The 23,938-nt window shown below is 49.9% G+C and overlaps 1 protein-coding gene and 1 non-coding gene across 7 annotated transcripts in view; both read right to left on the reverse strand.

Moving 5' to 3' along the window:
* Positions 1–23,938, reverse strand: part of PRKD2 (protein kinase D2) — a 34,622-nt gene that overhangs the window by 8,898 nt on the left and 1,786 nt on the right. For 4 of the 6 annotated variants that reach the window (XM_054511469.2, XM_045891796.3, XM_064580393.1 and 1 more), the window contains exons 3-15: positions 21,986–22,124; positions 16,909–17,040; positions 13,304–13,458; positions 12,971–13,193; positions 11,736–11,813; positions 11,505–11,658; positions 8,464–8,581; positions 7,621–7,698; positions 6,098–6,356; positions 4,503–4,555; positions 4,300–4,372; positions 3,681–3,787; positions 2,707–2,868 (exon numbers count right to left, since the gene is read on the reverse strand). In XM_054511469.2, the coding sequence (XP_054367444.1) occupies positions 2,707–2,868; positions 3,681–3,787; positions 4,300–4,372; positions 4,503–4,555; positions 6,098–6,356; positions 7,621–7,698; positions 8,464–8,581; positions 11,505–11,658; positions 11,736–11,813; positions 12,971–13,193; positions 13,304–13,458; positions 16,909–17,040; positions 21,986–22,124 (1,731 nt within the window). Of the gene's footprint in view, positions 1–2,706; positions 2,869–3,680; positions 3,788–4,299; positions 4,373–4,502; positions 4,556–6,097; positions 6,357–7,620; positions 7,699–8,463; positions 8,582–11,504; positions 11,659–11,735; positions 11,814–12,970; positions 13,194–13,303; positions 13,459–16,908; positions 17,041–17,168; positions 17,326–21,985; positions 22,125–23,938 lie in introns of those variants that run through there. The other 2 variants (XM_064580395.1, XM_064580394.1) reach the window with 2 other exon arrangements.
* Positions 13,877–13,983, reverse strand: LOC123856302 (U6 spliceosomal RNA). The gene has a single exon (XR_006793703.1). It is a non-coding gene; the product is annotated as a U6 spliceosomal RNA (small nuclear RNA).

The following is a 23,938-nucleotide window of genomic DNA, read 5'->3' on the forward strand; positions in this document are numbered from 1 at the left end:
ATTCTCTCTGTCTCAAATAAATAAATAAAATCTTTAAAAAAAATAAAAAATAAAAATAAAAATAAATAAAAAAATCTCTAATGTGAAACAGTACAAATACCAATATGATCTACATTATATATTAAATGCAATACTCTTAAGAGGCGGGGGGACTCTAGAGCCGGCCTACCCAGATGGAAAACCCAGCTCTACACTCACTAGCTTGTGGCATCGGGCAAGCCACTTTAACTCTCTGGGTCTCAGTGTTCTCACCTGTAAAATAGGGGGTAATAAAAGTACCCATCCTCAGGGGTCGCTGTGAAGTTTAAATGCGTTGAGGCATAGAAAGTGCTTAGGACAGTGTCTAGCACAGAGCAAATACTGCATTAGCTGCTACTGTTGTTGGCACCTGGTCCTCTTTCTGGGATGGCCTGTGGATGAACCTATTTCTGTGTGCGTTTCAAATAGAGCTTTTCCTGCTCTGTTAATTCAAGAGTATTCTATGATGGCAAGGTGAGCTGCTTTGCAAAACCAAAAAGCAAAAAAATGGATACAATTTCCAACCACTTTATCTGTGGACACTATGATCTTCCTTGATTCTGTGTAATCCTCAGGCTGCGGCCAGGAAACTGAGATCCACTGTGTGTATGTACCTCTTTTCCCGACTTCCTGTTTGTTGACCACCCCCCCTCCCCTGCTAGTACTTGAGGAGAACAAAGAGGGCAGGTGGGAAGCTAGACAGATCTGGGTTCAAATCTCAGCCAGACCGCCACCGAGCTGTGTGACCTTGGGCAGGACATGGACCCTCCCTCCACCTCAGTGTCCTCATCTGTAAAATGGGGTGCTAGTAATACCTACCTCAGAGGGCAGTTGTGAAGCATAAACAAGCCCGTGAGGTAAAGGGCCTAGCACAGGACTTGGGGTGGGACAGACAAGAGGCGGAAGGTAGAAATCTGCAGAGAGAGAGAGAGAGAGGGGAGCACAGGCAAAAAGAGAAGGAGAGATGGAAGACCAGAAAGAGAAACCAACCAGTTGCTGAAGGCCGGCAGTTCCCTCTCCTGAAGTCTGGATGAGCCTGCCTCAGTGGGCTTCTCTCCCCACCCCACAAGCCAACCTGATGAAGGCACAGTGCTGGGGAAAGCGAGGGTGCCAGGCCTGCATAAAGGAAGCGCAGCACAGGGGACTTTGCAACCAAGAGAACAAGTCCCAGAATCAGGTGAGGGACCAGCTGGATGGCAAGGCCTCTCTAGGAAGGCTGTAAAACCCAGAAGCCATGAAAGGCAACATTTAACGTTGTGAAAGTTAAACTCTTTATGGCAAATAAAAGCCATGAATGAAATGAAAAAGAAAACAAATACAGGGATAAAAAAAATTGAACAACACAAGTGACAAGGATCCAGTGTCCCTCATATACAAAGAGCTCTCACAATTCAATAAGAATAATCCAACTGAAAAATGGGCAATGGGTATAAAAAGCACAGGCCAATAAACATAGGAAAATATGGTCAACCTCACCCATAATTTTTAGACTGCCAAATGAAGCCACGTGAAGTATTATGTTTCCACCTATAAGACTGGTGATTATTTTATCCAGAGTTAGTAAGGAGTGAGGAAGTAGACATCCTCAAACTATTGTTGAGAGCAGACTGAAAAGGATTTTAGACAATAACTGGGCAGCATATTTTAAAAAAATCCTGAAGCACATTTCCCTGGACTCAGGAGTCTATCATCTGAAACGTGTTCTATGGAAATTCTCCCACCAGAGCTCAGCAATGTGTGTAGAGATATTCACAGGATGTTGTTTGTAAAGGTGGAAAAGTGAAAACAACCTCTGTACTCAGCAATTACAGGACTTGGTGATATCCATCATGAGATACAATTCAGAAAAAGAGGCAGCTCTACGTACCGAAATAGAATAGCCTTCCAGAAGTACTATTAAAGTGAAGAAAGAGGCGGACCAACACACAGGTGACACGAATTAGTTTGACATTACTAGTAAAAGCCCGGATCCTAGGTGCACATCCCACCAGCTGTGTGACCCTGGGCAAGTTACTTAAAGTCTCTGAGCCTTGTTTTTTTCCGACTCAAAAACAGGAGCAATCATGGCCACTACCACATGGGTTGTGATGCAGGTAAAATGAGTTAAAACAGTGCCTGGCACACCGTTAGCATCCCCCATCCCCACCCTGCCCATTCTGGGTGATCGTTGTCCAGGCCTGGGGCTATCTTGGTCACAGCTGTGTCCCCAGCACTGCCTGGCATGCAGCCGGGAACAGAGCAGGGGAAGAGGGAGAGCTTGGTGAACCACCCAAGAAATGGATGAATGAGCTCCCCACAGAAAGGCCTCCCTCCCCTTCCCTTTTCCTACATGAATATAGTCAGGCCTTAGGGAATCTCATTCTATAAAGGAATAAAAAATATAAAATAATCATTTCTGATTTTTCTATACTAATAACTATAATTATCACTACTGCTCTATTCTTTTTATCATTTTATTATTTTCTATTGTTATTACTCTTATTACTCTACAGTCTGTTCTATTATTACTCTTTCGAAATTATCGTTCTATTATTTTTTCTATTGTTGTTATTATTACTCTCTATTTTTTATTATCCGCTATTAGGATTCCTACCAGTGTCTGCCTGAGCTGGGCGCAGGGCAGGTGGGGAGCCAGGCGGAGGTGGGCAGAGGGCAGGGGGGCAGGGGGGGTGGGGGGGGCGGGTGCACCTGTGTAATGAGGAACTTGGTGAGGCGCTCGGGCAGCCGGCCCTTCTCACTGGAGAGGATCATCTCCAGCATGTCCCCGTGCAGCTTCTCCATCACCACAAACACCTTCTCAGGTGTCTCAAACATGCAGTCCAGGTTCACAATCCCGGGGTGCCGCAGACTCTGGGGTGGGGATGAGGGGTAGGGTAGCAGTCAGGGTCCAGGTCCCCCGTGAACTTGGGACCCCAGAGGCGAGCCATGGGAGCAGATGGATGACAAATAAGAAGGATGTCCCCGGAGGGTCAGCAGCTCCTTCCCTGGGGGCGGCAATGGGGGAGGTGGGAGGGGCTTCCCACAGACCCAGACAGAACCACATCCCCACACCACCAGGTATCTGGAAGGATCTTTATATCATGAAGCTCTGTCGAAGGTCCAGGGTTGGGGGGGGGAGGAGGGGAGGGAGGGAGCAGAAGTCTGGAACAATGGGAAGGACCTTTGTACATCTCTGTGTTGTAAATCCTCCTCCCTCTCCCCCCAAGCCCTGCCTGGCCTAACCCCATTTCTACCCCCCAGGTCCCCACCTAGCTTCCTCCCTGGGCTCCAGGCTCCAGTCCCACCACTTTCCACCCACCCTCCGGGGGCAAGCCTGCGACATCTTCCTAAAGTACACACTCAACCCTATCCCCTTCTTGCTCAACATCTTTCCATGGCTCCCCAGTATCCTCAGGAGAAAATCCATAGGGTGTGACCCCACCCTCCTCCCTGCCATCACCTCCCACCACCTCCCCACACATAAACCATCTAGTAACCTCGAACTTCAAATTCCTAGAAGACTTCATGTTCCCTCTCACCTCTAGACCTTTCTTTGCACAAGCTGGTCCCTCTGCTCAGAATACCTTTCCACCCCTTCAGTCTCAACATGCATGTTCCCTCCTCCAGGAAGCCTTCCCTGACCACCCCCAGCCTGGGTCCATTGGCCCGAGCCCGGTGGTCACCTGCAGAATGGCCACTTCGTTCCGGAGCTGGCTCTCCTGCTTGGTGGGGAAACGCAGTTTGTCAATGACCTTGACTGCCACGTCCCGGCCTGTCTTCCGGTGCTTTCCTGGGCAGGGGGTAGGGAGACTGGGGATGAAGGGAGCAAGACCTTCCAGTCCTGGTAAGAGGAACACCCCCCCCACCACCACCACCACAAAGACACAGGCATAGTTGAACAAAGGTGGGCAGAAGGCCATCAGGGTGGCTCTGAGGGGTTTCCAGGAGGCATGTGAGGGGCGGGGGACCTTGGGAATAAAAGCTTTGGAATGAAAAAGGTAAAAGACAAGAGCTCTGAGGAGGGAAATCTATCACATGGGAAACTAGATTTATAACCAATCAGAACCTAGGAACTAGCTCTGTGGCCAATCAGAGTGAAGAATTTGCTCTCCCTATTAAGAAGGGGAGAAAGTCCATTGGCTTTTTCCAGTAAGAAAAGGAGAAGCTGCATCCATCTGCTTCGAGGATTTAGCTTTCTAAGTCAACTAGAACAGGAAGTGAGCATGCAGCCAATCACATAGGAAGGTCTGGAGCCCAGGAACCCCCCGGACCCCCTCTGGATTAGCTCAGAAGCATCCATACCTCCATAGACCACTCCAAACTGCCCGGAGCCCAGCACCTCATCCGGGAAGATCTGATAGACAGTGGCGATGTCCTGCATGGTGGGGATGGGGAGGGTCAAGGGGGCAAATGGAGATGGGGTGTTGGGGAGACTAGGGAGGGCATGAGGCTGCGTGGGAGGCAGAGGACATCCTTGGGACCATGGGGTGTGGGCAGGGTCTCACCACGTTCTCTTGGATCTGGCTGTTAGACACGGAGATGCTCAGAGAAGCTTGTCCTGGGAAGAGTGGAGAGGTGGAGGTGAGGGGACCCCGGGCTCAGGATTATCTTCACCCAGAGACAGCCTCTGGAGCCACACCACCCGGATTCGAAGCCAGGGGATCCTGTGCAGCTCTGGGCCACTGACTTGTCCATTATGAACCTGTTTCCCCATCTAGAGAATGGGGATAACAGGTGCTCCCTCCTAGGGCCAGTGGGAGAAGTAAACAAGATAGGCCGAGGGGGCTCAAGAAGTGTCAGGAATTATTTCACTGAGCATTGTACCCCAAGATCTCAGGGCCAAGGGAAGCACGCTGATCCCATTTTACGGAGGAGGACACTGAGGCTCTCTCAGCAGGATAGCCCAAACTGATTGCAACATACATCTCCCCTCGCCACCGCCGAACTTGCCACCCTACCACTCAACCAGAGCCAGACATTTCCTAAGTTCTGACCCTTCTGCCATTTGAACACCTGCCCCCTTCCCATTCCAGGCCTGGCCCCTCATCCTCCTCCCTGGTCTGTCTGCCCCTGTTCTGCTCTCTCCTATTCACCAGCACAAACCTGAGTCTGTCCTTCCCCTGCTCCAAACTCTGCCATGGCTCCCCAGCACACTCAGGAGGAAGCCCAAGCCCCTTCAATGGCCTCACAGGCATTGGTCCCTCATTTACCTCTTTAACTTCAAGCCCTACCATGCTGGGGTGTCCTCCCAACACCCTGGCCTCCTTGCTGGGCCTCCTTGCTGGGCCAAGTCCCCTCCTATCTCCTGCCTTTGTACTTGCTGTTCCCTCTGCCAGGAACGTGCATCCCTTCTGCTGAACTTAGTGAAATCCTCCTCCTCACTCACTCTCAGCTCAAACTTCACTCCTGGGGCCACGTCACGTTCTACATTACACTTGTCATTCCCGCAGGATGATCTGATGAGTGTCTGTCACTCACACTGGATTATGAGCTCCAGAAGGCAGGAGCCTGGGACTTTCTGATAATCTTCTGCCTCTGCTTGAAATATTTCCCATCTGCATTCCCCTCTCTCAGCCCTCCTCAGCTTCCAGGTCTCAGCTCAGATGTTGCCGCATCCAGGAAGCCCTCCTAGATACCCAGGCTGGATCGTCTATCCCCTCTGAGCTCCCACAGCCCTCTGGCTCCCCTGTCCCAGCCCTGCCCACTCTGGGTTGTCACTGCTTGGGGACAGGTCTGTCTCCCTTACTGGACTGTGAGCCCTGTGAGGGCAGGTCCTGGGCTGTCTTGGTGACAGCTATGTCCCCAGCATTGCCCAGCACAGGATGGGGATGGGGAAGTAAATATCTGAATGAAATACTCTGAACTCACAATCTGGAGGAGTTGTCACCACCTGGGACAAGACTCAGAAAAGGGAAGTGACATGCCCAAGGCCACACATCAGGTCTGGGGCTTAATGGAGATTTGGACTCAGGCCAGCTGAGTCCAGAATCCACATTCTCCACTGTGCCATTCCCTGCCTTCTTCCTGGCTCTTCCTTTCCCTGGGACCCCATGCAAGCCCTCCCAGACCCATCCTCTCAGGGCCCAGGGTGGGGACTTACTGTGGGGTGTGTGGCCTGGGGCGCTGGGTGCGTCCTGGAGTATGACTGGCATCAGAGCCTGGCGGATGGCCGTTTCCCAGCCCCGGGCAGCCTCAGCCCCCTGCCCACTAGGCCCCCCTGGGGCCCCGCCAGGCGTCTCGCCCACAAAGTAGGTGACATTGGCAGTGATGATCTCGAAGCAGTGGGGGTTGGTGCCTGGTGGCACAAGGCTGAAGTTCTGGGCAGGCTCCACGGTGAGGATTTCTGACAATGGAATTTCCTGGCAGGACAAAGAACCAGCACCAATGAGGATGCCAGGCAGATCCTGGGGCTCCCCATTTACTCAGAAGAGCATATAGAATCTAGTATCTATGGGAAAGGGCCTGATTTGCATAGAGTAGTCAGAAAAGGCCTCCTGGCAGAAGTTATATGAAGCAAGAGATCAGAAAGGTAAGATGAGGCCAACTGGTGGAGGATGGTGGAAACAGCATGTGCAAAGGCCCTGAGGTGGGAAAGGCTGGTATTCAAGGGACATGCTCTATTCCCATCACATTCTCTATTCACATCACACACAGGAGGTGTGCCATGTTTGGTGAACAAATGAAATTAGGCCCTGAGGGGCCTCATGGGCCACAGAGAGGAACCTGGGCTTTGTCTCCAGGGCCGTGGGGAACCATGGAAAGGTTTAGAGCAAGGCAGGGGGAGGTCTCTGGCTGTGTGCAGAGGGTGGACGGGAAAGGATGGGACTGAGACAGGAGACCAAAAAGGAGGCTGAGAGGGCCAGGGGGAGGGGAGGGGACGGGGAGAGAAGGTGCAGGGTCTGTGTGGAGTGAAAAGAGCGTGCTTTGAAAAGTGTTGGAAGAGAAAGTATGTGTGTGGGGGGCACATTTGCAAAAGGGGGAGAAAAGAATTAAAATAACGAAAGACTGAAACAGGGACAGACTGACATAGCTAATAAAAGCAGATGACAGAGACATGGTGGGGACAGCATCCTAGTGTGGCCGAGAATACAGAAGGATGAGAAGGCACCCCCCCATGGGAAGCCGCTCCAGAGCAGGTAACCCCGAGGCATCCGAGTTTTATTTTAAGGGCAAAGGGAGGGTTCTGACGGTTTTCTCAGCTCCTCTGGCTGCTATGTGGGACAAGGCTGTGGGGGCAAGTGCAGAAGCAAGGACCCAGGAGGAGACAGCCCAGAGTATAGTGCGGCCATGGCGGGTGGTGAGGGATACTGATAAATGATCCAATACTTCATTTTAAAGTAGTAATGGTAACAGGGAGCTCCACACAAGCCAGGCCCCTAAGCTAACCGCTTCGAGGAGGTGATCGCTGAATTAGGGCAGCAGCCCTGAGGTGAGGACTAGTCTTTGAGGCCTTTTACAGGTGCCAGACGGGAGGCGCAGAGAGGTGAGGTAAGCCGCCCGGGTTCCCCAGCTGGAAAGTGGTGGGGCTGGGCAGGCCCATTTGCTGGTGACATGCAAGCAGGCAAGCAACTGGGAGAGGAGTGGGAGGAGGAAGTTGGGGGAGCTGGGGGCCGGAAGGCCCACCTTGTAGTATCTGTTGGTCGTGTTGTTCTGGAAGAGCGTGATGCACTTGCAGTCCAGGCGCCAATAGTGCCGCTTCCTCTGTTGGAAGAGGTGCTCCAGGTGAGGTGGTCCGCCCTTGGCGCGGCTGGGGCTCCAGGTCTTCCCGGAGCCAAACCCCGCCCTTAAGCCTAGCCCCGCCCCCAGAAGGCCACACCCCTTCCATCTCTCATCACCCACCCCTCTAATTCTAGCTCCGCCTCCACTAAGGCCCCGCCCATCCCTAACTCCAGCTCCACCTCCACCTCGTTCCTTTCTCAGATTGATCCCGCCCCTCCCGCCTTAGCTCCGGCTCCACTCACCTTGCCCCGCCCCATAACCCCCCTCCAACTTCAGGTCAGCCTCCAGCCACGCTCCTCTGCCCCTAAACCAGCCCCACCCCTATCTCCTACCTGCCCAGACCCTGGCCCTGCCACTATAAGCCCTCCCCCGCCTCCCTCCCAACTTCGCCCCATCTGGCCCCACCCTGTATCACACCCCCACTTAATTACCTCCAGTTAGGCCTCTAGCCCAGCCCAGCACGCCCTGATCCCATCCTCTATAACCTGAACCCTTCTCGCTCCCTACCCTAACTTCAGCTTCCCCATTCCTGGTCCCACTCTTTCCCTGACCTTGTCCTTAGCCCCGCCTCTTCCCTGACTCCTGCCCTGCCCCTTAGCCCTCCCTTAGAACCCATCCCTCTAAGTCTAGCTCCGCCTCCAGATAGGCCCCGCCCACCATACCCCCACCAGTCCCGCCTCCTCAAGCGGAGCTTGCCCCTCCCCTAACTCTAGCTCCGCCCCACATCGCCCCACCCCGCCCTCTCACCAGCGTGTCCTTGTTGCTGTAATGAACCACCCAACCCTCGCGCAGGGTGGTGCTAGATTTCCGCGTCGTGTGTCGCACCGACTGCACCACCCTCATTAGGGGGATGTACCCCAAGGAGCTGAGAGGGAGGGGGAGAGGAAGAGGTGAGAGGTTACAAGTGGAAAATACCCATTAGCAATTGGGGCTGCAGGGCGCATCTCTGGGCAGCCAGGAGTTGGGGTTTTTTTGGGCCACATTTCTGTGGTTTCCACATTTCCCATAATGAGGAAGGGGACTCTTGAGAAGGCCACATTACAAGGCTGGGTTCCAAAGTCAGGCTGCCTGGTAAATCACCTAACCTCTGTGTACCTCGGTTTCTCCACGCAAAGGAGTTGCTGTGAGGAATGAAAACCTTTCTTAGGCGTTTAGCACATGCTTGGCACCCAGTGGGCCTCCGATAAGTGCTCATCAGTACTGAGCCCAGTGATTGTGGAGCCGGCTGTGTGACACGAGGCAAGCGACTCAACCTCTCTGTGCCTCATTGCCCTTTTCCAGTGCACATGCTATTATTACAGAGAGGAAATGAAGGCTGAGGGAGATTCACAGACTTGCTCAACTCCAGAACCAACCACCTCTTGATCCCTGCACTAAACAGGATTCGGTTGGCCTTGGCATTTCCCTTCACCTCTCTGAGACTTGGTTTCCTGATCTGTGAAATAGGCTGCCTCTCCCAACACCCCCACCCCACCCAAGTCAATCAAGACCCAGCTCTGACACCCACTTATTCTGTTACTAGATACTCCAGGAAAGACCTGGCATATCCATCTCCCCTTTGGCCTGGTTTCCCATCCCCTTCCCCTTGCCCTCCCTGCTCCAGCCACACCAAGCTCAATGCTATTTCTGGAACATGCTTGGCCCTACCACAGGGCCTTTGCACCTGCTATTCCCTTTGCTTGGTAGGGAACCAAGCTATCTTCCACATGTCTCCTTTCCTCCCCTCCTTCAGATCTCTTCAAATGTCACCTCCTCGGAGAGGCTCCCTTTAATGACCCTAACTAAAATGGCATATCTTCATTTTCTGGCCCCTCTCATTGCTTTATTTTTATTTTTTTGATAGCAATCATCAATACCTGATGCTATGCATGCATTTATTACCTGTCTCCCCAACTAGAGTGTCTGCTCTATGAGGCCAGAGAGTTTCCCTGGTTTGGTTCACAGCTGTGTGCTTGGAAGTCCTAGAACCCAGTAGGTGCTCATTAAGTGTCTACTGATGGACCGTGGAAGTGGCTCACCCTCCTCCCCATGTTTATGTCTCCCTGACCCTGTGGGGTGAAGTCTCAGCTCCTTTCTTTTAGTAATTACTGGCTGAAGCCCCTGAGCTTCAATCTTCTAACCTAGGAATGCGTATAGTGATCCTTATGGTCCTTCTGAGGATTTAGTTCAAAAACAAATACTTATACATCAATGATGGTTTCAATCCACAGGTTACCCTTATTTATACATGTATTACTGTATTAATAGAATATACCAATAATAGTATATTAATATTATTCTAAAACATATGCAAAAAAGTGAAAACATCTAAAAGATGAGATTAAAAGTAAAGAGAAATGGAAATGCAAATATTTGTCCCCATTACTCCGGAATGGATCACCTCCCACCCTCCGCACTTGGGGGATTCAAGAACAGAGTACCGGGGAGGATTCTCTCTCCATCATTTACAACCCAGCAAGCACTTGACCCGCATGATCTAATGGAATTCGAAAATCACCCCATGAGACAAGTGCTGTCATTGCCCTAGGAGGAAACCGAGGCTCAGGGAGACGTGATTCACCATGTAAGTGGCGGATCTGGGACCTAGCCCTGGTGCTCTCAGCCTCCAGCGCCCTGGGCTTCCAAAACCCCACTGCCTTCCTGCCTCCTGGACACACAGGAATTCCACACCCATGCCTGAAGCCAGGCCCTGTCCTAGGCACCTGGAGAATGGACCTGAACTGACCTCTACCCACTGGATCCTTGCCATCAAGCACTTGAGCTTTTATGCTAGTAGAACTGAATCAATATGAATCCCATTTATAATTTAAGAATGTAAAATTAAGCAGGTTATTATTTTTCAGAGCTTCCATGCCAGAAGAAAGCCACTGCCCGTCAGGTCCTTGGGGATGGTTTTCCCTTTCCCCATTTTACAGACAGGAAGACTAAGGCACCACAAGAGGAAGGGACTTGTTTAGGCCATACAAGTCAATCTGAGGCCAAAATGGCTAAAAGAAAGTGGGTAGTTTTCCTTCCTTTCTAAGATTTGACTGCTCTGCGAGAAGAGCTAACACCCAGGCGCTATTTTAGGTACTTCATTCGTATTCATTCGCTTCGCCCTTACAACAATCCTCAAAGGTAGGTCCTACTTTAGCCCCATCTTACTGATGAAGAAACTGAGGGCCCAGAGAGGTTAATCTCCTGCCAAAGGCCATATAGCCTCTGGTTCCAGATTCCCACGTTTTTACTCTTTGCTCTGTCACTTTGCAACACAGACTGTTTCTGGAAGGGCCGACCAGCAGCTGATCCCAGTGACGTCCTCGGAGAGAGGAGCTAAGCAGCTGGGAGGCAGGGAAGCAGGAGGGTTTGACTATCTACCTTTTGAATGACTGGATTAGCAGTTCCGAAAAAGAAATATACTCTAAATTAAAATCTGCTTCTACAGGGCACTTGGGTGGCTCAGTCGTTAAGCATCTGCCTTCGGCTCAGGTCATGATCCCGGAGTCCTGGGATCGAGCCCCGCATCAGCCTCCCTGCTCTGCAGGGGACCTGCTTCTCCCTCTCCCACTCCTCCTGCTTGTGTTCCCTCTCTGGCTGTGTCTCTCTCTGTCAAATAAATAAAAATTAAAAAATAAAAATAAAAATAAAATAAATAAAATAAAATCTGCTTCTATGAAAACTTTCTAAAAATGTACATTTTTCAGGAAAAAGGTAAAATTTAAAAACAAAGTGTGGGTGCCTGGGAAATTTACAGGGGGACATCGACCCATTGTAGAGATAGGGCCTTCCCCAGAGGGTGCCCCGGGTACCTCTCGGCCTTGCCTCCCTCGCCTTCCTCCTCCTCACTGGCGTGGAGGGCGTTTTCCGCGTGGGAGCCCGGGATGACCCCGGAGTCGTCGGACTCATCCGTGAGGGAGCTCTTATCAGCCTCGCTGAAATCGGTGGCCTCCTCCATCGGCACATCTAGGAGGACGGGGGCATCAGAGGGGCCTCCGCCCAGTCCCACACTCCCCCTTCCCGCTCAGCCCACAGCCTCTCACCTCCATTGATGAGTGCTTCCCCTAAACAGTCGTTAGGGACGCGGGTGGCACAGCGCTTGTGACAGTTAAACTTGCAGTCTGGTATGAGGACAGGGAACAAGTGGACAGGTGGGAGGGGAGAGAGAGGTCACCTGTAAGGGTTGAACTTGACTCCTAACCCCCAGACCCAAAAGATTCTGCTCTTGCCATTTGGAGCAGGAAACCTAGCTGAACTTTCTCTGGTTGTCCGTCTTTGAGTCTAGAATAGTTGGGGCTGGGGAATTCCTTGTTGCGGGGGCCTGGTCTGTGCATATCATAGGTGTTTAGCAACCATCCCTGTCCTCTACCCACTAGATTCCAGTAGTACATCCCCGTATGATTATAGATTTTTTTTCTAGAGTTCTAAGACTCCAAATTCCAATGTTCAAGTGTCTAGAACTTGACACATCTATGATTCTACAGTTCTATGATTCTAGACTGCTAAGGCTCCTTGATGTCCAAGGTTTTAGGGTTTCCTATATCTAAACTCTAGACATCAGTGATTCTATAGTTCTACAATTCTGGACTGTGAAGCCTCCAGAATCTAATGATTCCAAGGTTCTAGGATTCCATACACCCTAGATTCTAGAATTGGATGACTCTAAATTTTTATGGATCTAGACATCTGGTATTCTAGAATCTGATAACCCAGAGTTCTGTACTCTAGATGTCTAGGACTCTAGGATTCCATGGTCCCAAGGGTTTATGATTCTAGACTTCTCAGGTTTCCATTTGATGTTTCTAAAGTTTTGATATTCTGAGATCCAGAATTCTTGAAGCCTATGATTCCAGTTCTATGGTTCTAGAATTCTCAAGTTCTACAGTTTTAGAAGCCCATGCTAAGTGGCTTATAGATCTAAATTTCTAAGGTTCTAGGATTCCAGAATTCCAAAGGTTCTAGAATACCAGGATTCAGGGCACTCTTCTCCTGAGGCCCTGTGCTCCTAAGGATCAGAATACTGGGATTCTTTCTTTCTTTCTTTTTTTAAGACTTTATTTTTAAGTCATCTCCACACCCAACATGGGGCTCGAACTCAAAACCCCGAGATCTAGAGTCGCAGTCCCCACCGAGTGAGCCAGCCAGGTGCCCCCAGAGTACTGGGAGTCTTAGGTCCTGCCACGAGCCCAGGTGAGAGAGGCCCGAAGCCGCTGAACGAGTGTGTGTCTATGTCGGGGCCCTCTGACCCCGTCTGTCCCCCCCTGGGGGCCCCGCTGACCTTTGCACTGCAGGCCCTGGCGAAAGAGACCCTTGAGGAGTTTCTTGCAAGCCTGGCAGACGGTGGGCCGCGTGTAGCTGTGGATGAGGAACGTGTGCGGGACCTTCACCTTGGAGAGCAGCATCTTGTCCAGCTCGATCGGGCGGCCCGTGTAGGAGGAGGCCGAAGATGAGGAGGAGGATGACGGGGGGCGGCGAGGCAGGAGCTCGGTGGTACTACGGCTCTGCGGTCAGCAGGATGGAGGGGACACATTAGTGCGCGGCCCCATGCCCGGGCCCTGTCGCCCGCCCCCCTTCCCCCCGCCACCAGCCAGCCCGCTCCCCAGCCCCTCACCAGCTCATCAGCCATGCAGGGCAGGGACTCGGAGGTGCTGAGGCGCACAGAATGGCCACTGGCCAGAGACGTGGACGACAGGCGCCTCTTGCGGGCACCACTGCAGTTGTTGGGGATGCTGAAGGCACAGCGCTTGTGGTAGTTCAGTCCGCAGCCTGCGGGGGGCGCCAGACGATCAGAGACATACTTCCACCAGTCCTGGGCTCTAAAGCTCTGCCCCGCCCCTTTTCCCTTTTGGTAGATGAGGAATACAGCAGATCTCTCAGGAGAACCCCCTACGGGTGCCACTAAAGCCGACGAAAAACTACCTAAACCCAAATCGGGTAGAACCGCTACCGGCCTGGAAGGTTCTGGGCCACCAGGCAAAGAACCAGGAGCAGGTGAGGTGCTTGCTGAGGACCCAGGAAATGTGGATTGGGTAGAGGCTGAAGGCGGCCACAACCACGTGACCAGTTGCACAAAGGAGGAGCGTACTGGCAACGACCGGTTCTTCCTTATATATAGGCGTACACCAAATATTTGTGTTTTCTTCCTTTTATCCCCCTATCACCTAACACAATACTTACTATTTTTTTTAATATGGAACGCTTTAGGAATGTGCGTATTGTCCTTGCGCAGGAACTATGCTACTCTTCTCCATATTGGCCCCATTTTAGTACATGCGCTGCCAAAGGGAGCACTGTACCGTATTTAAATTACAGGACATCGAAGGAAAAGAGTGAACAAGCATCCCCATCTTCCCGGGAAAGGGTTAGCATGTTTTCAGTTGTACTCGGGAGGGTTCTACCGTATCAGATGGAAGTAGGACTTTATTGTCCTTTCTTTCCTAATTTATCACAAAAAAAAAAAAAAATCCAAAATCCTCGTCCTTGAAAGAATCAGGCTCAGCTTGCTGTTTTCCTAGCGGGCTTCCTGAACCCTTGCTCCCATACATCTCCAGAGATTCCAAATGATTCCAGGATGGTGCCCTGTTCAGGAGTGAAGAATGTTCCTCCAGCCTTTGGAAGCTTCTTTGGGATCGCCTCATGAAGGCTGTCTTCTGGTAGCCTGGCTGTCATAGGCTTTCCCGAAGGCGGTGCTATGACGAGCTTTGGGATGGCAAATGGCCTTTGAGACCAGGAAACACTTCCCAGCGCCGGCCTTTGCTCACTCAGGTGCTTCATGGCATTTCAAAATCTCATCCGTGACTCCCTATGTGAGTATCAGGGTAGAGTCAAACTCCCATTGGAAGGTGTTAATGGCATGAAGAACAGTCATTTGAGGGGCTCCTGGGTGGCTCAGTTGGTTAAGTGACTGCCTTCGGCTCGGGTCGTGATCCCAGGGTCCTGGGATCGAGCCCCTCATCGGGCTCCCTGCTCGGCGGGAAGCCTGCTTCTCCCTCTCCCACTCCCCCTGCTTGTGTTCCCTCTCTCGCTGTGTCTCTCGCTGTCAAATAAATAAACAAAATCTTAAAAAAAATTAATTAATTAAATAAAATCTAAAAAAAAAAAAAGAACAGTCATTTGGGACTCTGTTGGAACCACATGAACGAGGACCATCATCTGTGATGTTGAACCAATGAAGTCCGTGCGGAGGTTGCCCATTAGAATCGATGACACCAGGGGGCTCCTGGGTGGCTCAGTAGGTTGAGCGTCTGGCTCTTGGTTTCGGCTCAGGTCATAATCTCAGGGTCGTGTGATCGAGCCCCGCATCAGTCTCCTTGCTGAGCATGGAGCCTGCTTAAGATTCTCTCTCTCCCGGGACACCTGGGTGGCTCAGTCGGTTGAGCGTATGCCTTCGGCTCGGGTCGTGATCCCAGGGTCCTGGGATCTAGTCTCGCATCGGGCTCCCCGCTCTGCGGGGAGCCTGCTTCTCCCTCTGCCTCTGCCTCTCTCTCTCTCTATCTCTCATGAATAAATAAATAAAATCTTTAAGAAAAAAAAAAATTCTCTCTCTCCCTCTCCCTCTGCTCCTCCCCCGTCCCCCCTGCTTGCCCACGTGCATGCAGCTCTTTCTCTCTCAAAAAAAAAAAAAAAATTTTTTTTTTTGATGACACCAGGATTGCGCCATGATGAAGGTTCTATATGCCAAGACACCAAGAGTTGGATATGGTTTGTGCACAATGGCAGTACTGATAACAGTTTTGAACGCAACTGAATCAGTTTTCTGCAGGCCTGACGTGGCTAGCATCCCTCGAGCCCCTAAATGCCACAGGTATATTTAGGGCTGTGTAATAACAATCCTGGTCAATGCTGCAGGTCATCTGGAACACCAGGGACACTGAAGACTCGAGATTTCCATATAAGCGTGACCGCCACGAAGCTGGAGGTCCTTGGATGATGGAACATCCAAGAATATGCTTCTAATGGAGGTGCGGTCTTCACAGAATGGATGATCTTCATCTGCTGTGTGTATTGGCAAGGCGGCTGTGTGGCCTTCATCTGCAGGTGGGGCAAGATCTCAATGTTCTCGCTCAGAATCGTGGAAGATGGGAAGAGTGGACCTGCGGAACCTAACACTGGGCTTAACCTTGAGACACACTGCTGTGTTCCTTTATTTTTTTAAGTATGATTGAAGGACATGTGTATGGGTGCTTGTTGTAGACTGAACAAGTGTCCATCCCCCCAAAGTCATAGCTGATGCCCTAACCCACAATGTGACTGCATTTGAAGAATGGGCCTTTAAGGAGGTAATTAAGGTTAAATGAAGCCATAAAGGTGGGGCGCTGGTCCGATGTGACCCAGGTCTTTATAAAAGGGAAACGGTGTCTCTCTGCACACCACGTGAGCTACAGGGCGAGATAGCAGCCCTGTGCAAGCCAGAAAGAGGGTTCTCACCAGGAACCACGCCCTGTCCGAAGCGTGATCTTAAACTTTCCAGCCTCTGGAACCGTGAGTTATAAATATGTGTTGTTTAAACCACTTGGCCTGTGGGTATTTTGTTATGGCAGGCCCTGGCACACTGAGGGGCCAAGTCAATAAGGAGTGGACTCTAATGGTCAGCTTATGTGTCAACCCCAGTAATTCAGATGCTAGTGTAGGGTTTGCTCTAAGGGTATTTTGTAGGTGTGATTCAAGTCCACAGTCAGATGACGTGAAGTGAGGGAGAGTATTCTAGTTAATCTGGGTGGGCCCGTTTCAATCAGTTGAAAAGTTAAAAAGCAGAGTTGAGATTTCCCAGATGAAGAAACTGCCCGGAAGTCCAGCCGGCCCTTTCTGATGGGCTGCCCTATGGATTTGAGAGTTGCTTGGCCAGCCCCCACAATCCTGTAAGCTAATTCCTTCCAAATATCCCTTAATATCTACCTCCTACTGGCCGTTTCTCTGGTGATTCCTGTTATAGGCTCCACCTTCCTCCCTGTGCACATTCCCCTTCTCCTCCCCCAAGCTCTGCCCCCTTACCTCTCCCTCGAAGCTCCAAATCAGGCTCCACCTCCGGAGCTGAGCACCGCCCCGGGCCCCACCCACCACTCAAGCCCCGCCCCAGCCCCGCCCCCAAGCTGTGCCTCTGGGCCCTTACCTCTCCCTCCGAGCCACGCCTCCTACCTCTGAGCTCCACCCCCGCCCTACCTTCCTGTCCCCTCCCCACACACTTCTGGGCCCCGCCTCCAGCCCCTCTCCCCTCACCATCACACTTGAGGCCTTGGCGCACTAAGCCGAAGAGCATCTCCCCGCAGTGATCACAGAAGGCCGGCGCTCGGTAGGAGTGCACCGTGAGGGCGTGCGGGCGGATCTGGAAGTCCTCGAAGGTGGCCGAAGCTGCAGGCAGCAGGGAGGGGCGGATGGTTGAGCCGGGGCAGCGAGGGCTGTTGCTGGGTTTCTCACAGTCCTCCCCGCTGCAAGGTTTGATCTTGCCTTCCTTCATTTACTCGCATACTACACTCTACCTGGGTTCCAATCCCAGCGTCACCACTGGGCAAGACACCTATGCCGGGGACTGGGGAGTTGTTTAGTGGGTACAGAGTTTCAGTTCTGCAAGATGAAAATATTCCTGGAGACTGTGGCAGGACAGCGTGAATGTCATTAACCCTACTGAAGAGGAGACTTAAAAATGGTTAAGATGGTAAATTTTATGTTATGTATATTTCACAATTAAACACTTTAAAATAAAATTTAAAAATACAGATACAGATGCCTGGGTCCCACCCTCAGAGTTGCTGATCTAGGATGGAGCTTGAGTACCAAGAGAAAAAACCAAATACCTATGTATCTCCGTTTTCTCATCTTTAAAATGGAAATCCAACAAACATTTACTGAGCATTGTTCTAGGTGCCAGGGACACCACACAGAACAAACAGACAAATTCCCTGCCTGGCCTCTAGTAAGGGAGGCTGACAACCAAAGAAAATAAATATTCTTTTTTTTTTTTAGAATACTCTGGTCCAAGCCAAGTCCCACTTGGTTTAGTGCCATAGCCTCTTTTTTTTTTTTTTTTAAAGATTTTATTTATTTATTTGAGAGAGAGAGAATGAGAGACAGAGAGCAGGAGAGGGAGGAGGGTCAAAGGGAGAAGCAGACTCCCTGCTGAGCAGGGAGCCCGATGCGGGACTGAATCCCGGAACTCCAGGATCATGACCTGAGCCGAAGGCAGTCGCTTAACCAACTGAGCCATCCAGGCGCCCGAAAATAAATATTCTTATTTAACAATCACCCAGGGCTGCCTGGGTGGCTCAGTTGGTTGGGCACCTGGTTTCGGCTCAGGTCATGATCCCTGGGGCCTGGGATCCAGCCCCACGTTAGGCTCCCTGCTGGGCAGGGAATTTGCTTCTCCCTCTCCCTCTGTCCCCTCCCCAAGGCTTGTGTGCTCTCTCTCTCTCTTTCTCTCTCAAATAAATAAAATGTTTTTTAAAAATGGGGCACCTGGGTGGCTCAGTTGGTTGAGTCTGCCTTTGGCTCAGGTCATGATCCTCGGGGCCTAGGATCTAGCCCGGGTAGGTGTCCCTGCTCAGTGGGGAGCCTGCTTCTCCCTCTCCCTCTGCCACTCCCCCTGCTGTGCTCTCTTGCTTGCCCTCTCGATCTCTCTCTCAAATAAATAAATAAATCTTTAAAATATATATATATAAAATCTTAAAAAAAAAAAATCACCCAACCTAGCAATTACCTAGTGCCATGCACTACTCCACGTACTTTAAAATACTAGTGAATTCAGTTCTCTCAAAAGCCCCGGAGGTACACTGTTATTATCCCCATTTTCCAGATGAGAAGATTGTAGCACAGAGAGGTGAAGCAACTTGCCCAAGGTCACACAGCTAGCAAGCCTTGGAACTTGAAATCGAACCTGGGCCAGTGTAGCCAAAGTTCATGCTTTTAGTACCGTATTTATTGCCTCTTGGAAATGTTTACATAGTAAAGTATACAGCATGTGTCTACTATACTCAAATAATTAAAAAAAAAAAAAAAAAAACCTGTCAAGCAAATCTTTCCTTTCTCAATAACAGGACGAATATTGAGAACCAACATAAACTGGGTACTCTGGAAGACACAGCTCAGCCAAAACATACACTTGCATGCTCTCATTTGATGTTCTTAGTCTGTCTCTATATGTGTAACTTTGCACTTTTCCCTAGGGTAAAAAAAAAATATATATATATTTGCACATTATGTATATTTATATATAATGTAAATTATACATATTATATATTATTTTATAGTATATCTTATATATTTATAATACAACATATATCATTATATATTATATAACATGTTATGTTATAGCATGTTATATTATATGTTATATATAATACATTAAATATGTATTATGTATATGTATATGTATTATGTATATTTACATATATAATATACATAAAATATAAAAACATTATGTAAATTATATATATTTGCACATTATGTATATAAATATATGCAGTATATATTTATTCAAGAAATAAATTACAACTCCAAAAAAACATATATACAGCAGGCTAGAAGTCAGTAAGTGCTAAGGAGAAAAATTAAGCAGAGAAGGGAGAGTGGGAAGGTACAAGATGTACAATTTTAAATAGGTGGTTGAGGAAGACCCCCTTCAGATGTCATTAGGGCAAAAACCTGAAGGAGGCAAGGGTATGAGCCATGCAGGTGTCTAGGAAAGAACATGCCCAGGATCACAGTAGTATTCTTTATAGACTTTTTTTTAAAGATTTTATTTATTTATTTGAGACAGACGGAGAGAGACAGAGCACAAGTGGAGGAGGATCAGAGAGAGAGGGAGAAGCAGGCTTCCCGCTGAGCAGAGAGCCCAATGCAGGGCTCGATCCCAGGACCCTGAGATCATGACCTGAGCTGAAGGCAGACGCTTAACGACTGAGCCACCCAGGCACCCTTATAGATTCTTTTTTAAGGGCTAAATGAATTAATATATGGAAAGCTTTTAAAACAGAGTTCTTTATTTTATTGTTTTTTTAAAGATTTTATTTTATTTTATTTTTTTAAAGATTTTATTTATTTGACAGAGAGAGACACAGCGAGAGAGGGAACACAAGCAGGGGGAGGGGGAGAAGCAGGCTTCTTGCCGAGCAGGGAGCCTGATGCGGGGCTCGATCCCAGGACCCTGGAATCATGACCTGAGCCGAAGGCAGATGCTTAACGACTGAGCCACCCAGGTGCCCCTATTTTATTGTTTTTTTTTTAAGATTTTATTTTTAAGTCATCTCTATACCCAACGAAGGGCTGGAACCCACAACCCTGAGATCCAGAGTTTTACACTCTACCGACTGAGCTGGAACCCACAACCCTGAGATCCAGAGTTGCACACTCTACCGACTGAGCTAGTGAGGTGACCCTCGCTTTTTTTTTTTTAAGTTTAAAATTTTATTTATTTATTTATTTATTTTTAAGATTTTTTACCTATTTATTTGTCAAAGAGAGAGAGGGCACAAGTAGGGGGAGCAGCAGAGGCAGAGGGAGAAGCAGACTCCCCGCCGAGCAGGGAGCCTGATGCGGGACTCGATCCCAGGACCCTTGGATCATGACCCGAACGGAAGGCAGATGCTTAACTGACTGAGCCACCCAGGCGTCCCTAAAAATTAAAAGTTTTAAACAGTGCTCTTTAAACAGAGCACACAGAAAGTCCTCAATAAATCTTGACTTTTATTTTTAAAGTTTCATTTTTGCACTAAGTCTCATCCTCTTTCCTACCCTCCCCACCTCCCCCCCGAATTTCGGTCTAATTGGGCTATTTTCCTTGTTATGGTGCAACAGAAAGGGGACTCTCTTGTATGTGCCAAGCACAGCTTACACACTCAGGGTAAAGCTATGAACACCCCACTCTCAGGGAGCTGACATTCTTTTGGGGAGACAGGGAACATAAACACACAGAGAAGGAAATTTCAGACACTGGAGGAAATGGCATTTAAGCTTAGATCCAAACAACACGGAGGAGCTAGCTATGAGAAAATGGGGCGGGAAGACTAGTGCACATACCTGGAGATGGGCGGCAGCTCAGTTTATTCAAGGGACAGAGAACAGACAACCATGGCAGGAACAAAGAAAGTAAGGGGGACAAGTGTAAGAGGTGAATCCAGGGAATTGGCAGGGGCCAGATCAGGACAGCCATAATAAGGCCATATTGAGGAGTTTGCATTTTATTCCAAGGGTAATGGGGAGCCATGGGAGGATTCTGAGCAGTGAAGTGTCAGGATCTGACTTGTGAGCTACGGTAACAGTCTAGGCAGGAGGTGATCGCTGCTTGAACCAGAGGAGGCTGTAAGAAATACATTCAGAATGTATGTTAAAGGTAAGACCAATTGGTTTGATGACGGATCAAGTGAAGGGGTGAGAGAAAAAGGAAGAGTCAAGGATGCCTCCAGGATTTGGGGCATGAGCACCTGAGTGAATGGTGATGCCCTTCACCAAGGTGGAGAACACTGCTGAAAGAAAGGAGGACAAAATGAAGATTTCTGTCTTGGAGAGGCCATCTCCGAGATGCCTAGAGCTGCCAAATAAAAGTATCAGGGGGACAAGCTACATGACAGATTTGGATTTAGCAGAGGGAGATCTGGATGAATAAAAATCCAAGAGTTGCCGGCCTACATGAGGATATTTAAAACCTGAATAAGGTCACCAGGGCCATAACTTCTGCTAATTGTCATCCACTCATTCAACCCATTTTACTGAGCATTGCACTATGCAAGGTTGGGGGAGGAAACGTTTAAAACTCTGTATCAAAGTACAACATACATCTAGAAAAACACACATCTCCCCTGCATGGCTCAGGGAACTGTCACACTGTACACACCGTGTCACCAACACCCTGATAGATAAATGGAAGTTTAAATCAGTCCCCAGAAATCTCCCTCACGCCCCCCAGGTGATGGTGGTGCCCTTCACCCACGGGGAGAACACTGGCCCTTTGGCGAAGTCACCTGCCTTCCTCGCTCCTAACTGTATCCGTCTCTGCGCTTCATAAAAGTAATTATACAACATGTAGTCTGATGTCTAGCAAATGCCTTTCGGCGTTACGTTTGTGAGATTCATCCATGTTGCTGGACATCGCCTACGTTCGGTGCTATGCGAAGTTCACGGTGTGCACACGCAACATATTTACCCATTCCAGGGTGGCAGTTTGTCAAAGCTCCAGGGGTGATTCTAATTTGCGACCAAGGCTTCGAACCACTGGCCCTGACTTTAAGAAGCATGTTTCTGGGCCCACCCCAGAAGTCCCGCCCCCGCTAGAGGCGACGCCCCCAGGCGGGCCTCTGCCGCTCACCCGACAGGACCACCTCCACCAGGTCGCCCTCCTGGATGTCTCCCACCGAGCGCACCAGCTGCAAGAGGTTGGCCGACGTGGGGTCATGTTTGAAGAGAAGGATCTTGTCGTAAAGACCGTAGAAGCCACACTCGGGGAACTGAGGGGCGGGAGAGAGAGGTGGTGACGGCCCGGCTCTGCCTTCGGCGGCAGCGGTCTGGAACACTCCCAGGGCAGGGCCTACAGTTTCCCCCGGAAACAGAGACCCCGCAGCCCTGCACTTCCTGCCTGCGCCCTCCCCAGCGCAGCGGAGCGAGTGGGCAGGGTGCCAGGGCCCCAGGTGTGCTGGGAGAGAGGCCAATGGAGTTCCCGACTGGGTGGCTGGACTGGGAAACTGGGGTGGGAGGGAGAGTGGCTCTGGGCGCGTGAGCACCTAGAATTTTCCAGGGGGTGAGGGGGTTAAGTGAACACCCCCTCCTTTAAGCCCCCACCCCACCCCAGCTTCCTTCCTGGATCTATTGTCCCTGTTACCTGGCTCCAGGCCCAGCACTGGGGTGGGGCCAGCTGGAAGAAGGGGACTTAGGACTCCTGGGGGGGAGGGGGAGAGGTGGGAAGGCTAAGGCTCAATAGAGCTGGAGGTAGGGAGGGTGCCCCCTACCCAATGTCCAAAGGACCCAGGTGTCCCTAGCTGAGGCTGGGGCGGGGGGCAGGAAATGAAACGAGGTAGAACAGAAAGTGAAACCTCCCAGGTGGAGCGGCTGGAAGGAAGGAAAGGGGCCCTGCCACACCTGGACAGAAGACAGAAAACAAAACTGGGGTGAGGCCTGAGGGAGGAGGCCAAAGATTTGGGCACTGGACAAATTACACCCAGGGGACAGTCTGCCTTCTACCCCATCCCCATCTGTCTTCCCAAAGAGCAGGCTGAGTTGGGTATGACAACTGGACCTGTGGGTTTGGGGTTTTGGTGGAGGGCCAAGGAAGCCCCATATCGTTCTTGTCTGCTGGGAGAGGGTCCACAGCTCACAGGGACTGCCTGGGCCTTGACTGCTTGGGGGTGGGGGGAGTCTGTCTCTAAGCTTCAGTTTCTTTGTCTGTAAAATGGGGGAGTTGGCCCAGTTCCCGATGTTTCTCTGAAGCCCAAAGAATTCATTTCTGGGCGTCTGAGAAGATTCTGGAATTTGGACATTTAGGGATTCCAACATGCTCACATGATATATGATATATATATCATGATATATATATATCTTAGGTTCCAACATATTATCATGACACGTTTTGGGATTTCAACCATCTAGATCAGCAGCAGTCTGATATTTTCATGTTCTAGGAATCTAATAAAGTAGGATTTATTTGAGTATCTTACCATTAAAGGATTTCAACAACCCAGCATTCCAAAATTCTAACATTTTAACATTCTACGATTCCAACAACCCAGGAATCTAATATTCTACCATTTTCATGTTTTAATATTCCAACAACCTAGGATTCTAATGTTTGTACACTTTTTTTTTTTTTTTTAAGTAAGCTTTACCCCTAATGTGGGGCTGGAACTCATGACCCTGTGATCAAGAGTCGCATGTTCTACTGACTGAGCCAGCCAGGTGCCCCTGGACACTTTAATATCAAGAGTTCAATTACCTAGAAGTTGCATATTTGAACAATCTAGAATTCTAATATTCTAACATTTTTACAGGCTAGAATTCCAACAACAGAGAAACCCACTATCCTAACTTCTAACATTCTAGAATTCAGGCATTGAGTTCCACCTGATTTCCTCTTGCCATGATCCCCAGCTTCCCACCATGGTGACCCTGGTGTCCAAAACTAAGAGTAAGGTGGGGTTGGGGAAGGCCCGTTTTAACAGGCCAGCATCAGCCCTGGGGGGTGGTAACACTGTGATTAGGAGAGGGGACAGAGTCCCCAGAGTCTCTGGGGGTTCCAAAGAGGTGCCTGCCCCTCCACACACATCTCAGG

Source organism: Mirounga angustirostris, unplaced genomic scaffold (assembly GCF_029215605.1).
Source record: "Mirounga angustirostris isolate CCGP_5_RB_7025 unplaced genomic scaffold, mMirAng1.0.hap1 SCAF_16, whole genome shotgun sequence".
Lineage (NCBI taxonomy): Eukaryota > Metazoa > Chordata > Mammalia > Carnivora > Phocidae > Mirounga > Mirounga angustirostris.